General features: G+C 46.0%; 1 protein-coding gene across 1 annotated transcript in view; it reads right to left on the bottom strand.

Annotated features, from left to right (window-relative positions):
- Positions 1-873: 873 nt before the first annotated feature.
- The window catches only part of LOC144167165 (uncharacterized), a 37,405-nt gene continuing 20,619 nt past the window's right edge, over positions 874-17,659 (bottom strand). The window contains exons 4-5 of the mRNA XM_077696524.1: positions 4,336-4,453; positions 874-1,184 (exon numbers count right to left, since the gene is read on the bottom strand). Of these exons, the coding sequence (XP_077552650.1) occupies positions 956-1,184; positions 4,336-4,453 (347 nt within the window). The 3' untranslated portion in view covers positions 874-955. The remainder of the gene's footprint in view (positions 1,185-4,335; positions 4,454-17,659) is intronic.

The raw sequence follows: 17,659 nt of genomic DNA, 5'->3' as shown, positions 1-17,659 counted from the left end.
AGGATAGGGGGTTGACGAAAAGAGGTTGAGTTCGTGAAGTGTGGAGGTTGACGTATGGGTGATGTAATTTAAGAGAGAGAACTGCAGGTCTCAGAAAATGTAACTAGGGTATGGGGACGTAGGAATAGGATGTTGTGGCCCACGTGCGCTGCCTGCAAACAGTGCCGTGTTCGCGAAAAGACGGTGCTGTTAGAGGGATTATTTTTCAGAGTGCCCTCGGTGTTGGCGCAAACCACGATGGATAGATTGAAACCTACGAGGGGACTGATGAGTGCACAGGGCAACTCGGCTCACACAGAGAAATAAATACCTTGTGTTTATTTGCCCACATAACAAACAACCGAAGACGAGACAGGCAGTAATAATTCTCTAGTCCTACTTAAAAAGAACGCAGTAGTTTTAGACTAACGTAACACGAAATTAAAGTCTCTACAAAGTCTTTACAAGTGCCTTTAGAAAAACGTACACGTAACAAATTTTCCGATTATTACTTCGTCTGCAAATATAAATATCAGAAACCATTTCTCCGCTTCATCACCGAAAACTGCCAGGCCTGGAAGCCGAAATGACCTCCACGTTTTACGCTTGCGTCTATCTATATTTTGCACGATAAACAGCCTGTACACGAAAACAGTGCCAACTGTAACTCATAGGAAACGTGTTGGTACGCTGTGCAATGACTATAAACATGTCCTTAGAGGAAAACTCGTTCGCTCCAGCTTGTTACGTTGCGGAATCATTGCGTCGCGGAAAAAGTAAATTTAGAAAAATATATTCAGTGCACTGTCAGGTAGTTCTGCCTGTTCTATACAGAATAGTTGCTGTGTTGTAATACAATTCAAGTAAATCCCCAGAGCGACAAAAAATCAGACGAAAGTTTCTCAACATGTCCTATGATGTCCTTGTGTTTATTTATTGTATCTTGGTGGATCGGCTCTTTGCCCGTCTGAGCGCGTTACAGTAGCCTCGTTATTAGTACGGTAGTGAGAGCTAACGAGAGGATGTCGTATGGGCCATGCACTGACACGAGTTTCTTGGCCCCGTTCTTCTGCCTCGTACAGTCTAGGTTGCTGAAAACAGTAAGCACAACACTCCGGGCACCTTCTATGTCGGGAGTTTCTCCGCACAGCTCCAGATCTCCGAGCGTGGTGTCGACGCACTGCGACATCCTGAGAGAGACGGTCCTGCGACAGTCGAGAAGCGAGCCAAATGACGCAAGGGTAGCCCTCCATCCGTTGTTCTTGCTAATCTTTCACACCAACCGAATCCAACCAAACATATCTAGCTTAACCCAACCCGAACAAATTTAAACCAACAAGACCTAACCATATTACACCTCCTCGTCACCCACTCCCACTTTCCACCTTCCCCTACCTCCTTCCAGTCACGTGACCAACACGTTACCGTTTGTAATCTTTGGGTCACGATTTACTTGTCCATGACCAATTAATGGTCACCACTGGTGAGAAACTAGTTACCCATTAGCGAGCGGACCCATTGAGGTAACGACAGACAGACAGACAGACAGACAGACAGACGCTTACTAAAGTTAAGGATGACCGTCTCCTTTAGAACCCACTGCCGTTCGTTGATAATTTTCAGCTAACAGCAATAACAATATCCGACAGCAGTTCCGTATTACACAGGGTCCAATGAGCTTTCGCCTCTACATTTGTCTCAGGCGGTAACCTTAGGAGCAGTGGTTCGCTTGGTATCGCTGCAAGTTGCACCCATTTTGTAGGCGCGAAGTGAAGAAGTTGCTTGAGCGCCCATGCACAGAACCAGGAGTATTCGATCAAGATTGAGTTCTACGGTGTAGGAAAGTTGAAGCTAAAACGTCTTACTAAAGATCGAAGGTTACTTACAGCGTGCTCCAGAGCCACTAAGCTTGTACGAATTACAGTTAAATAGTGGATACTAGCGAGCAAGCCTCCCTTTACTTTTCCAGCTCTACCTTGTTTAGATGTCGAGTCCAGCCACATGCGTCTTTCCGTAAGCCACCAGGCGTCCCAGCTTAGGTTGTCTCAGACTACATTTGCTCGCACATTCTGTTTTGCGCTTGTGTAAACTACAGCTGTAGGCTATCAGGACCATGGCTGAAGTAAGGTGACACAGAATGTAATTGATTAGGAGCGTTTCAACAAGACTGAAACAAGGTTGTACTTCCCATTTTCTGTGTACCAGAGCGGCTTTGTATTCATCGCCTATTTATCCTTGACAGCACGGTTCCATTTCTTCTTTTTGTCTGTTTAGGGGACTTGGACATTAACCCTAGTGAGCCTCAGAAATAAACAGGGTTCGGGGGGTACTAACTCCTCTATTGGTTCTTTTTTTTTCCTGTGCGCAGATTTCCTCTTTGGGCCGCTCATACTTACCCGTTATGCAGTGATTTTACATCTTCAAAGCGAATAAAATGTGTTTTCGCAATTAAAAGAAAACTGCTACTCTCGATTTTGCATTTACACTTTTCTCCATATGCTAAGGGAGGGGGGGTGCAGCGGATGAGGCCACTGATTCCTTCTGTAGTCGGACAACTTCTAATAATCATTTTTTTTGTCTCAAACTATGCTACAAGCTTACGTGGCTTCGGTGCCGGCTCACAACACCACAATGAGCGACTTTTTCCATTTCCGTAACGACAAAAATGCGCCCATGGGCTCCGCACAGATGGTTAACTAGCGAAGCTGTGATTTGCTGCAGGTGTTTGCCATTGCAACGTTGACACTGCTCGTTCCGCGCCACATCTGCCACTGGTCGCCGTTATCACTTACAGGAACACTGAAGCCAAAATACAAGTTGCTCTAGATCAATGGAGCTAGCCGAGAGAAAGAATAGGTGTAGCTTTTTTTTAAAATAAGCTGGTAAGTAGCGAAAATGTGAAGACAGGCGCCGCCCCCACTGGCTATATCGCGCAACTTGCTCTGAAAGTGCTTAAATCGTCTGGCGTGCGCAACGTCTTTTCTGGCTGCCGCTGGATGGCGCTACTCGTCCATAGTTGACGCGGTGGAACCGCTTTTTGAGGAAGCATGCGAGCTACGCACGAGAAGTTAGTTGGACGCCAACATTCGCGAGACCCAAAATGACGATTCGTTTTTCTTCAACAAAGCGTCAATAATGATCAAGGGACTGATTAAGGGACATTTTCCTTACTGGTCTGGAACTGCTAAAGACGTGAAAGTTCGGGAAAGCACGACTGATTTGACCGAAACTGACCAAACCGTTCGGTACGTGGTAGCGTTGTATTTGGTGGCTGCTATACGGCTTTATATCACCGCTGCCTCACTTGCTTTCAGTTTATCCACTGCCGTCGCGACTGCAAACTGCGACTGTCGTCGCTGTTAGCGTCCTTGTTGATTGGCGATTTTTCAGCAATGAGGCCATCTCCTGGCACAGCATAAACGCTAAAATGGCTATGGGAAGGTGAGACGTTCATTTGAAACCAACTTGTCGGTTTCCTTCAGTGTCCCTTTAAGCTGTGCTTCACGCAGTAGCCAGCAGTAACCACGCTCTGCTGCTCCGAAGAGAAAGGGCGTCTTTATCGGCGCAGCCAAAGGAGCTCCTCTGTAGTCACCTTTTCCCACCCTCCGATGCACGGTTCCCACTTACTCCTGTGAGTGGATTCGAGTGTGGGTATCGCCTTTCATAAACCCCGCAAATGCCTCCCCTCACTTTTAACTCCTCTCCAACCTGTTTTTTTTAGGTGCGAAGCACCTTAGGACATCGCTTTGTCCGTGACTTGTCTCTTGGCGTCCGTAGACACAGTGTTGCGCATGCGCGAGGAGCATTGACTTGGATTGTATTGGATTAAATTGAATTGTATCGGATTGGACTGGATTGGAATTGTATATAGTCGATCCCGGATATATCTAACCCAGATATATCGAATTATTGCATATATTGAACAGTCCAAAATCCCCCTGTAAATCCTCTGCGAAAGCAAATATTTTATATATGGAATTATCGATAAATCGAACTTATTTGCGATCACCTTGGAGTTCGATATATGCGTGATCGACTTCATACTGTACACACGCGTTGTCACTTATTTACACACGCGAGTGGGCAATGCCAGGGATGATTTACGGTAAGAACGTTCTCCAGTGCTTCGCCCACTCGTCATGATTCACTTTGTGGAGATGCGTGAATTTTTTTCTTGCGCATGTGCATGGGATTGTGCTGGATGAAACGTATGCGTACAGGGGAACAACGGATATTCCTTCCGTCCAGCCGTTGAAAACTTCGCTTCATGAAACAAAACCTGCAGGCGAGAGTGAGTACGCTTATGGCTTCGCGAAGTTGTGAATTTGTTTGCCCTCGCAAGACATCACAACTCACCTGCATTGCTCATGAGTACGCTTTGAGCCAAATATTGCTGCTGCGTTGACAAGCCCGCCGGGGTAGAGACAGTTCCTCATCTTAAGGAAGTCCCAGCAGTGGAACGTCCACGATAGATCTGCAGAAAGTGACGAAGTCGTGGCACATTACTAAAAAACACAGGATCCGAATGCCTATCGGACGCGATGCTCTTACGATAACGAAGTCGTAGCGTTTTTTTTTTGTTTCGGTATTATGGTCGTACTTTTTCAGACTTCTCAAGTTTTATTTCGAAATCAAAATGGTCGGAATAAAATTCCAAGGCGAAACAAATGAGCCGAAATTTCGAGCGCGAGGAATAAAGCGCACGCGAAGTAGACCGGACAGAATGCTTTGTGTTCCTAGCATTCCTGCTGCGCTTATTTGCGCCGTGAATGGCCAACTGCAGGAACCACACCAAAAAGTAAGACTACTTTTCCTCAATTTCGTATGAAGCGTCCCTGTGACAGCGTAAGCAAGTTATGAGAAGAGAGCAGTCGATTTCTTCAGCAATTACAGAAGGGGCCAACTTCGGGGCACGCTTTCCACACGTACGTTTTTTTTGACTAGCGGTCACCGAACACAACACGAACCGAACAGCAAGGAAACAGACAGGCGGTAGGTTTGAACCAGCATTTTTTTCCCATCTCTGTTTCGGGTACTCAGTTTCCACAATAAAAACCTACAGCACGAAACACACTATGAATGAAAGTACTAGGAGCCTGCCTACAAAAGAAACATTTACAAGACGTTCACCTTCATAATCATGCGTATAAAATATCTTTCTTCTTTCATCCCCAAGCATGAACACGCTCAGGCAAGCATGTGACCAGCCAACACCAGCAAACACCAGCACCGCTTCACAGTATTTATAATGCCTCTCAACTGCACCCGCGTAAATCTTGCATACGACGCCCATGATCCGTGCTCGCTGCACGTCGGGATGTGCGCTTGAAAGGTTTCTGTAACCTTTCCTATAAACGCTTTTACTCTTTCTTTCGCGTCTGGAAGCACAGCACGGCGAAAGCTATGGGCCAGCACGGAGTTGCACTGCGTGCGTTGCTCGTCGCAGGAGATACGACTTCAGTTTCTGCTTTGCTCTTGTGGTTTTTTGTTAAAGGGGCTATGGAATACATTCATTGCTGTAACTCAAAGAAAGCCGGCTAATAGCGGCTACACCGCTGTAATAGCGTAACTTTAGCGGTGGAAGAACGCCAAGACCGGAAAAGAGAGGGAAATCGTTTCAGCAATATTCTATGTTATCTGATGGGCTTTGACCAGTAATTTCTGACTGAGGTACTTTGCGACCCCATAATGTAAGTACTGAATGTGTTGGAAGCTTGGAAGCTTAAATGTGTGGAAGCTTGGTCTTCGTAAGGCGGATTTCCACATTGTGCGTTGAGCAGTGAAACGTGGCCATCTACGGAGGGGAACGGTTACAGCCTCACCTTTACCTCTCTCCATCTCCGCCGCCTCTTTCCCGAGTCGTGTAATTAGAGCACTGCACAGGCCTGATTTTAAAGCCCGGGCCTGGGTGGAGCCTGCTTTATGAAGCCCGAGCCCGGTATACCTGGTGTCCTTAAGTGAGCACACCCCGGGCACGTTGTTTGAAGACTAGGCCCGGCCCCGCCCGGGTCATTTATTTTTAAGCCTAGGGAGGGCCCGCATGGGAATGACCAGTTGCGGACTTAGACGCTGAAAATTGTTTTACGTGCGAAGCACCTTCATTATCATCATCATCATCACCACCAGCCTATATACGCCCACTGCAGGGCAGAGGCCCCTCCCATTAATCTCGAATGACCCCGGTCCTGTGCTAACTGCGACCAATTTATCCCCGCAAACTTCTTGCTCTCATCTGGCCATCTAACTTTCTGCCGCCCCCTGCAGCGCTTGCCTTCTCTAGGGATCCACTCTGTTACCCTTAATGACCAACGGTTATGTTGCCTTCGCATTACATGCCCTGCCCACGTCCATTTCTTCTTAATTTCTACAAATATGTCCTTAACACGCGTTTGTTCCCTCACCCACTCCGCTCTCTTCTTGTCCCTTAATGTTACACCTATCATCTTCCGCTCCATTGCCCGCCGAGTCGTTCTCAATTTAAGTTGAATCTTCTTAGTGAGCCTCCACGTTTCTGCCCCGTAGGTGAGTACCGGTAAGATGCAGCTGTAATGCACTTTCTTCTTCAGTGACAATTGTAGGCTGTCATTCATTATCTGAGAATGTCTGCAGTATGCACTCCACCCCATTCTTATCCTTCTAACTATCTCTGCCCCATGGTTGAGATCCGGGGTCACAACTTGGCCTAAGTAGATATATTCGCTTACCACATCTACTGCCTCGCCACCTATCTCAAACCGCTGTGCTGTCCCAAGGTGATTGATTATTACTTTGGTTTTCTGCATATTAATTTTCAGGCCCACGTTTTTACTCTTAGGACCTTAGCACCATAGGACCTCGCAATGTCCGTAATCCGTGCGTCTTCCGGCGTGCGCGTACAGTGACTACAGCGAGCTACACGAGAGGGCGCTACGCGCAAGCACGAGAGGGCGCTCCGGTGCAACGCGTATATAAGCGCGTTCCGCCATCACGGATCCTCTTTCTGTCATGAATGGGAACGAACGCAAACAGCGGCATGCTGCTGCGCAACGTCTACGAAGACAACAAGCGTCCCCGGAGACAAAAGCGCGGGAAGCGGCGGCAAAACGGCTAAAGCGTCAAGCAGACCTGGAGATGAAAACGCGGGAAGCAGTGGCTAAACGGCAAAAATAAAATGACACATCTCCAAGCCGTGAACGATGCCGAGGCTGCGAATGACGCGAATTTTCTTGCGTGTGGCGCTTGTCATTACAGTTCATTACTGCACCTTAAATCATTCAAAACTCAGAGTGCATCATCACGCACGTGCGATGACGCTCATCACACAGGCAATACGCAACTTGCGTCCCAGTGCTTCGCACCCTCGGCATCATCGTTCACGGAGTGGAGATGTGTGATTTTTTTATGATATTTGGTTGAGTGTTTTCTTAGCGGGCAATCAGACGGAACATCTAGTCTGTACAGAATTCATTGATTGAAATGCGAAAATTTAGGGGGACGTAGTGCACGTACTTTAGAGTACGCCGTCTTCAGTTCACGTCACATCGGCGTAGTAATAGCTCGCATTCTTACATCAGAGACACCATCACCTTTGATGACTAGATTCTTCGTGACATCATGGGTTTGTCTTGGGCACAAGCTGGTATGCTGAAAATTTTGATACCGCATTTGATTCCGCGAGTACTATACGTGCATCGAAATATTTTACCCGCAGACGGTTGCTCAGCAATGCTGCTTCTCTAGCACGCTACTTCGATTTCCAGTCACGGCAGCCACATTTAGATAGGTGCGACACGTGAAACACACGAGTACATAGACATACGTACAGAGCTTCAGGTTGCCTGGATTAATCCGGCCGCCGTGCACGGCGCTACTTGGGATCTTATCTTTGGTATGCTATACCCGAAAATATAAACTCTTCATGCAATCCATGAAATGCGATTTTAATAACAGTACATTGACTATCAGACGGAGCAAAACAGGTTTTTAAAACAATGCCAACACCTAACATCAAGAAGCACGTGGTAATAAACTCAGAACATTCTTCTTGATGCTCTTGTTTACACTTCACGTCGGAAATATCAACAGCCCAGGCCCATGGTTTCATGCCCGAGTCCGGCCCGGGCCCATGGATTCAAGCCCGAGCCCGGCCAGCTCTCGGGTCAGACCGGGCCCGCGCAGTGCTCTATCGTGTATACTGCTCGCCACGCGCGGCGTCTATCTCGCCCCTGCCATCTTTTATGCAGGCATTGAAGGGGGGGGGGGGGGGAAGGGGGGTCGAGCACGCGCAGGGAGGCTTCACGCGCTCACCATTCTGAGGGGAACTGGAGTTTCACCGTGGACGCCATGTGACTGCTGTCCTTTCTCGTCGAGCGGTTTGGGTTAGTGTGTTGCACAGGCAGTAAGATGCCTACGACGCAGGAGGCGAACGGACAGCCCCAGGATTGTCCTAAAGAGCGCAACTGTAGTCCTTCCAAGTTTCATTAATCTAATTGCCTAGAGAGTATGCTCAATCGAAAATTACACACAAGCTCGCTCTGTTTCCGGCACTCCTTGCACTGCGCCCATCTTTGCTGCCAACCCTTCTTCACGGAGCGGAAGGGCACTGGTTCTATTTTTTGCACAGCTGGACAGCTTGCGCTCTCAAATCCATCACCGCAGGGAAAAGACGCAGCTCAAGGAAGAGAGTGCCGTTCTCCGTGAGAAACACCCCCACAGTGTCAGCGACAATGAAACAACCCTCTGCCCAATTCGGCCCCGAAATCGGATCTACCTGATTCCCGAACCTCAAGACCCAATGTCGCAGCACACCCTAAAAAAAAAAACGGCGTGAGGGCCAAATTGATAATAAAATTAAAGCCGTTCCACTCAATGTGAAAGCTGTCGGAAGTGCAGAGCAGTGATTCGGCCCAATAGGCTGTACCGCCGTTATCCGCTTACTTCTAACACCGCATGCAATTCAAATTTCCCGCCTTCGGAGTGCTCGCGCGCCCCCTGCCTGAAACTGCGCCAGCGGGAGTTCTGCATTTCATTGATTGGATTGGATTGGATTTTGGTTGGATATGGATTGCATGATAAGCAGCAGTGCGCATGATAATCAGCTAATCCTAGACAACCAGGAAAGCTAAGAATAACCAGCTGAACCTTAGCTCACGCTACGTGTATCCTTTCATAGCCGCTTGGCTGTTGAAGCCTCTGTGTTACGCCGTGGCGAAGGGACCGTGACAAGCTACACTGTAACGCCTTGGCGATATGCTTGGTTCCAGCTAGGACGAGAAGGCGAGCGCCTGAAGTGCTCTGCACTTAAAACGGCTCAGGACCTTGGCTGACAGTTACGGAGTTTCACCGTGGACGCCTCACGGCATGGTACCATGTGACTGCTGTCCTTTCTCGCCGAGCGGTTTGGGTTAGTGTGTTGCACAGGCAGTAAGATGCCTACGACGCAGGAGGCGAACTGACAGCCCCAGGATTGCCCTAAAGAGCAGAACTGTAGTCCTTGCAAGTTTCATTAATCGAATTGCCTAGAGAGTATGCTCAATCGAAAATTACACACAAGCTCGCTCTGTTTCCGGCACTCCTTGCACTGGGCCCATCTTTGCTGCCAACCCTTCTTCACGGAGTGGAAGGGCACTGGTTCTATTTTTTGCACAGCTGGACAGCTTGCGCTCTCAAATCCATCACCGCAGTGAAAAGATGCAGCTCAAGGAAGAGAGTGCCGTTCTCCGTGATAAACACCCCCACAGTGTCAGCGACAATGAAACAACCCTCTGCCCAATTCGGCCCCGAAATCGGATCTACCTGTTTCCCGAACCTCAAGCCCCAATGTCGCAGCGGAGTAAAAGCAACGCACGCAGCCTAACATCTAAACAGCATCGAAAGTACAGTTCGGACATTATGCAAATATTTGTGTTATTACGGGCACACCCTCAACAAAAACGGCGTGACGGCCAAATTGATATTAAAATTAAAGCCGTTCCACTCAATGTGAAAGCTGTCGGAAGTCAGTGATTCGCCCCAATGGGCTGTACCGCCGTTATCCGCTTACTTCTAACACCGCATGCAATTCAAATTTCCCGCCTTCGGAGTGCTCGCGCGCCCCCTGCCTGAAACTGCGCCAGCGGGAGTTCTGCATTTCATTGATTGGATTGGATTGGATTTTGGTTGGATATGGATTGCATGATAAGCAGCAGTGCGCATGATAATCAGCTAATCCTAGACAACCAGGAAAGCTAAGAATAACCATCTGAACCTTAGCTCACGCTACGTGTATCCTTTCATAGCCGCTTGGCTGTTGAAGCCTCTGTGTTACGCCGTGGCGAAGGGACCGTGACAAGCTACACCGTAACGCCTTGGCGATATGCTTGGTTCCAGCGAGCGAGCTAGGACGAGAAGGCGAGCGCCTGAAGTGCTCTGCACTTAAAACGGCTCAGGACCTTTGCTGACAGTTACGCCTGGCAAAAAAATTCCAGGCTGCAACTGATCCTGGGACTGTCGAACGTGGGGAGGGCATCCCAACGAAGGTTAAATGGAGAAATGCACTGGGACAGTGAAGCATTCCTTGAAGATCCCACCGCGGAACTTCTGTACTTATTCTCCATCTGGCTCCGCAATTTTGCACCCCATTGTACAGAATTTATGCTTCTTAATTCGACTCCAGGAAATCCACACCACTGTTGAAGGAGCTGGCTTTACAACTTTCAGAGAACCTTTATTCAAGACAACCCTTACGAAAATGCTATATATGGCCTTATATAAAAATTGCCATATATGGCCACGTTAGGAATTGGGCATATGTGTCCATATATGCCAATTCCTGAAACGGCCATATATGGGTGGGACCATATATGGATGTAGGCCATATATGGCCTTATATGCCCAATTCCTGACGTGGCCATATATGGGCGAGGCCATACATGGGTAAGCCATATATATGCGTAAGCCTTACATTATATATGGCTATATATGGATTGAGCTTATGACCACGTGGATAGCATATATAATAAACTTCAGTTAACAGCAGCAGTTAATGCTGCACCCCAAATGCTGCCAAACACTTTATGACATACGTGCCACATTTTTTTACAAAAATGATGTGCGTGCATGCGAATTAAGGTGGTTGCAGGTTGCTTTGTTTTTGGCTATAGGTCAGTGGTTGCATTCTTCTTGGCCAGCTTGGCCCCCTTTGATGGAAGCACAAGTCTCTCTCTGCATTTATTTAGATTTACCTCTTGTATCTAACTGTGGCTTTACGAAATCTTGCAAATGAAATGAAACAAATAGGGTTATCAGTAGTCACTGCCCAAGTTCTTTTTTCATTAATCCTGAAAATAAATTTCATAAAAACCACTGTCACGTCCTCAAATAATTAGAGGGCCTGAACCAATTTCTCCCCCTTGTTAATACTTTTATTCTGCCTTACATTCTTCAGAACAGGATACAGAACACAATTGTTATTAGTGATGCTGAAAGGTAATTCCTTGCAATTTTGTCACCATAGTCCATGTCAAAACTACTATGAAACTTTTACAAAATAAATTTTATTTGTTTAAATCGAGAACTCCTTATTTTGACAATTCATCTTCAGGTTTAAACAAATGCACTTCAGCTATTCACTTCGTCAAATGGAAATGCACATTGCAGCCCACAGAACATTTTTAAAGACGATAGTCTTTCTTGGGCTCCTTAAACCCAGAAATTTTGGTCTGTCTATATGTCTGTCTGTCTGTCTGTCCGTCTGTCTGTCTGTGACTCGATTCAGCCACCCGGCCAAAGTAAAACAATGCCTGAGCAATAGTCTTATATAGTCACGGCTAAATGTGCCCGTGTAAGTCCGGTGTAATGTTCATACTTGTCAATATTGTTGAAGAATAACAAGACATTATGCATATATAAGACAACAAATTAATACAGAAGTGATATTTGCAGCGTTCCTTGATAAAAAATCGTACATGTTTGATTTTGGCGAGATTAAATACTTCATCAACTGAAGAAAAAAATATCACTCCGCCGTCGCCTGCTGTCGCTCGCGCCATATAGCTTCTGGCGGCATTTGAGGAAATCAAGTGGCAAGAGTTACGAAAGGTTCCACCAGATAGGTTCCACATTCCGCTTAGAACGCACGTGGACTAGGGAAACGCGGTTCTATAAACGTTGAAGTAGGGCGCCTCGATTCCCACGCGTCTTCGCCGTACGGCAGCGTTGGCATCGAGACAACCGGTTTGCAGCAGTGGAACGCGGGAAATTTAAAATGATTTAAGCAAACGTTTGGCGTCTTTACCCTGGGAGGAGCGCGACGCAACAGGAACAACATGAGAGGTGAGCGGGAAAGCGAAGGGAGCCATTTACTTGGCAAATGTCGATAAAGACTCTCGTCTTTTGACGACATTTGCTACGAAAGGAGCAGATACGCGGCCAATTTTTTCTGCTTATGTTGATAAGAGAAAAAAGCAGCCCAAAACGGCATTAATTCCTGCATGGAGAGGTATCTGCTGGATGGCTGGAATGTGCAAACATTTGGCTTTTAAACCCTTTCTGGAGAATGCGACGAGGCAAAAAAGCACCTCATTATTCAACCCCACTCTAGTGCTAACACCGAAAACAACAAACAGAAATGATTGAAAATTCATTAACCACATTCAGCAGGAGAGCATGCTCATGCAAGGGGCACATTTCTCGGGCAGATTTGACGTGGCGATAGTGCTAATAAGATTTCATTAGCATGCATTTATATTCACTGATTTTTCTTTTAAGTGTAAGTGAAAGCCCCGTGGATATTATTTTGTTAAGATGCGTAAGCTATATTTAAATGCCCAGCGGAGTACAGATGAATGACGCTATAACGAACGCTAATATAGCGAATTATCAGCTGCAGCGAACTTAATACGAACTTTGGTTGGTCACGCTCCAATTCAGTGGCACATTCTTTTTTAACAAAACTAAAACATTAAGCCGTATGCTATATCGGCTGTAATAAAGCAATATTTGGCTAGCACGGATAAAAAAAATTTTAAGATAAGACATTACTTTGAAGAAACTTGAAAAAACTACCGACGTCCAAAACAGCACAAGTTGAAAACGCCCTTTTGTGCGTGGACACTGTGAAAAACTTCATCCTAATCCGAGCTGTGAAAAGCCACCCGATAAAGACCGCATCTTTCAAATAAATGAGACCGCGATCCTGTTTTGCCAAACAAGCGATGCTGTTGTTCTGTTGAAAACGCCCTTTTGTGCGTGGACACTGTGAAAAACTTCACCCTAATCCGAGCTGTGAAAAGCAACCCGATAAAGACCGCATCTTTCAAATAAATGAGACCGCGAAGCTGTTTTGCCAAACAAGCGATGCTGTGGCTGCTTAGCGCGAGTGGAAAGGGTGCACCCGCACGGAGCCTTTCTCCCTTTCCAATCGGTGTTCCTACGACCCCTACGACCCCACCGCGAGCTGCCGAAAGAGAAAAAAGAAAAACGTGCAAGGCTGGACAGCATAGCCGCTCCCCAAGCGGAAAGCTGAGGAGTGCCCCTTTGTTTACTTTGGGGAGACGCCTTCCAAGAATGGCGGACCGGCAGCCCACATGCTCACATCGCTGCTGGAAAAGGTCCATTTTCTTTCAAGGTGCCATGCGCTGTAGGGCTGTTTGAATGATCTGAATCACGCGCCACGCACGTCATGCTGTAGGTAGCGACCGCGACATTGGGTAGGCGCAGCAGGCTGTGCCGCTTCGGCGCCGTGCTCTAGCTATCGCTAACCGATCGAGTTGCGTCACTGTGTAGCGTCCTCGATAAACATGCACCAGGGTTGCCCCCAAATCCGGCGCGGTGCACAAAGCCCCGCGGCGGTGCGCACCGGCACGGATCATTATTGGAGGACAAACTGAGCGGTTCTACCGTAATGCCATCTCGTTAGCTGTGAAAGCAATTCACGAATGCTTTCACAATGGCAATAAAGCAGTGCAATATGACACATCACTACTTAAAAGATATATTTATTGAGAGGCAATGATTTTATGTGGAAAAACACCATATCTTTCTCAAACTGGAAAAAAATCACGATAGCAGAATAATTCTAGATTGATTGATTGTAGTGTTTAACATGCCGACGCAACGCAGGCGATAATGTGCGCCGTAGTGGAGGGCTCCGGATTAATTTTGACCACCTGGGCATCTTTAACGTGCGCCGAAATCTCGTACACACGGGAAGAGTTCTAGGCCAGAGTGTGATTTGTGAACATTCTCTTTGTCTACCGAACGCAATTTTAAACCTACTCGCGAGAGCGCTCCGATTAATAAACAGGTTTCAAGCTTTTAAATGCCACCACTACTTATTTTTTATACTGAAAATATATTTTTCTCGTAACTAATTAAGGCTGTTAACTGCGAAATGTTTTTCACAGCAAGCATAACCAGCTATTGGACGATGCTGTACATAAATGCTGTGTTAAAAAAGAAAGAATAAAAACTTTGTTGTGCTGTTGCATATATGACAAATAAAAAACTAAGGCAGCTGCATTAAATATAATTGCAGTTTTGAAGTACGCAACGAAAGATCTCTGTATAGTAAAAAAAAACTATCAGCAACGTAACTGGGTAATTAAAGAGAAAGTGTTTTCGGATAATTTATATTGACAGGGAATTCATATTCCTGTGATTGTTGATTAAATAGTTAGAGTATTTGCATATATAATACCTTGGAACTGCGTGAATCAATTGTATATATCAGTAACTGGCCGCATATCTGGCTGCATTTAGTGTAATACACAAACCTGATTGTGTCATATAGCTGTTGTTCAAGCCATGCAGGGTGTCCCAGATATCACGCACCAAGATTAAAAAAAAGAGTAATGGTGTAACTCGAAGAAAAACTAGTGCATAATGTTTGCAGTATTGTGAAGAAGTGGGCAGCATTTTTTTGGTAATGAGACAACTAATTATTGGTAATTAATTTTCTAACTCGAGAAGTACTGTCCTAGTCACTAAAGTGTCAATGAGGCACTTACAGGTACCCACGAGGGGCATCTAACTGCGGTATTTTCAGCGGCGAACCAATTGCGTACTCATTTATTTTGACTGATAAAGAAAACCCGTGAAATATGAAACATACCACGTGACGGCGCCTCCGCGCGCATTGTAAAGCAACGCCCTCAAACAGGTGGCCACTGAGTTAGCCAGAATGAAATAAACACAAGAAAAAAAGAAGAAATCGCGACCGAGTTTGTGCATTATCAGCACACGCGCCCCGCAAATCTTGCTGTTGCTGGTCCTTCCATGCACGCCATTACCAAATTGATGCGTTGTCTCTTCGGGCAGGTGAGAGGGGAAGCAGTTGCTTTCAATCAGCTTATGTGGGGATGCTGCTTTACAATGCGAGCGGAAGCACCTTCACGTGGTATTTTTCATATTTCGCGGGTTTTTTTGTCAGTCATAATACATAAGGAGGCAATTAGTTCATCGGTGAAAATACCGCAGTTAGATGCTCCTCGTGGGTACCAACAAGTTCCTCATTGACACTTCAGTGATTAGGACAGTAATTCTCGAGTTAGGTAATTAATTACAATTAATTAGTTAAGTATCATAACAAAAAAAATTACTGTCCGCTTCTGCACGGTACTGCAAACATTGTGCACTAGGTATTCTTTGAGTAACACCATCGCTCTTTTTTTAAATCTTGGTGCACGATAGCTGGGACACCCTGTATAACGAAGAACGTAGCCCCATATATGGATGTAGAAGTCGCCATATATGGGTTGACCAGGCCATATACGGCTGTACTTGGCGCCAAATATGGCTGTAATTGGAGCCATATATGGGTTGGACGCGCCATATATGGCTCCACGTGGGGCCATATGTAGCCATATTTGGTGCCATATATGGGCTGATCACGCCATATATAGCCCTATTTGCCCCCATATATGGCAAGTTATAGCCTGATATGAACACATATATAGCTTTATATATGGCCACATATAATTTATATATGGGCCATATATGGCATTTTCGTAAGGGAAGTCTTGATGGTCGTACTTTACTCTGCACGCCCTCGATTCTTGTCACGTAAGACATGGATCAAATAAGACATGGATCAGACCTGGTCAGATAAGACATGGATTGCTTCAGAATTTCTGTCCCGGTATTATAGCAAGGAAGAAAGGAAGGAAAGAAGGAGGTAAGAACGACAAAAAAGAAACAAAGAAAAAGACACAGATAGATAGATAGATGGATAGATATAAATAAATAAATAAATAAATACAGAAATAAATAAATAAATAAATAAATAAATAAATAAATAAATAAATAATGCAGGAAAGGCAGGGGGTTCCCCAGGGATCTGCCCGGTAGGTTTCCCTACAAAGGGGGATGGGGATACTGGAATTCAAAAGGAAAGAAAGAACTTCGGTATATGCACAACACAATGGTGTAAGAAAATCACCAGGTTAACGAGTTCACAACAGCTTGCTCGGACGTTTTGACATTTTTTGCTTAGGAAAAGACCTCATCCGGCTGCAGAAGACGCGTCTTACATTCCTCTATGCGGAGGCTACGCGTGAGTCCCTGAGTGACGTCGTTCACGACGATAACAAGCCGTTCGATGTTGCTCGTGTTCACCACAAGAATTAGTATGAACTGCGCAAAGGACATTTTCAGTTTGAGGTCGGGAACTTTGTCATGGTAGAAGCGTGATTCGTTTCGTGCCGATAAGTGTAAACAGGGGTGTTGATGTTTATGGAACATTCTTAAAGACTGCATCAGAGCTAGGTGCCGTATCCGATTGATCTTTCAAATTCGAAACAGCATTATCGGCCTAACTCCTCTTTCGTACTTTCAGAGGAAGCCCTTAATGGCTTGGGCGCAGTATTTCTATCAGACATTTTAGTTACCGTCATGATTATGTGATTTTATTTTCTCTACATTTTTACATTTATTTTGTTTACATTTCGTTTGGTAAGCCCTGGTCAATGTGTCATAATTAATTTTGATACGATAGGAATTATATCCCCTGTTCCAGCAGCATACAACCTCCGGGATGGCGTGAAAACTGCACGCGACTAAACATCACACGACAAGAAAGCGCAGCCATAAAAGAGCACGTGACAAAAGTGCACAGCGAAAAAAACAGGACACCGACAAAACAGGACAGTGACCAAAACAGCACGCTTTTATGGAACACCTCAAGGGGCAATTATTTACATTTTGAGCGTGTGCACTTTCAATAATTAACAGTGGCTTTTACTAATTAGTGAGCAGAAGCGGTTTGAACGGTTGGGTAAAAATCAAGTCATACTCTTCCCCTGCAAATGAGAACGACGTTAGCGAGGGTAGCCGTCCTGCATAGGAGCACTCTGTCTTGACTTTTTGAGCCACTGGCAACTCCGGCTCAGTCACGACCCAGAGTTGCGGTTAATCTTGTGTAGTGATCCTGGTTCGTCACTCAGCGAAAGCGGTTTGGCTTTTGTGGAAAAATCAAGATTGACTACCACCCTACAAGACTGGAGGGAAAGAGAGAGAAAACATTATGATGAGCTCAAAAGGGAGAGTGGAACCCTGGTCCGGGTGTCCATGCGTTGCACTAGCCGTCTTGGTCCGTGTCACCACAACAGTCTGGGCCTCCGGTTGACAGCTGATCAACAGTGTCTCCCAGAGCTCAGGAAAGGAACGAGTGAAAAGGGGTGGTAGAGCTAGGTTGTTAGCACATTCCAGAATTATATGCTGGAGG

This window comes from Haemaphysalis longicornis, unplaced genomic scaffold, assembly GCF_048455015.1.
Source record: "Haemaphysalis longicornis isolate Haplotype H1 unplaced genomic scaffold, Haemaphysalis longicornis Haplotype H1 scaffold_2, whole genome shotgun sequence".
In the NCBI taxonomy this organism is placed as follows: domain Eukaryota; kingdom Metazoa; phylum Arthropoda; class Arachnida; order Ixodida; family Ixodidae; genus Haemaphysalis; species Haemaphysalis longicornis.
The sequence above is the reverse complement of the archived record's forward strand: the minus strand, read 5'-3'. Positions and strand labels throughout refer to the sequence as shown.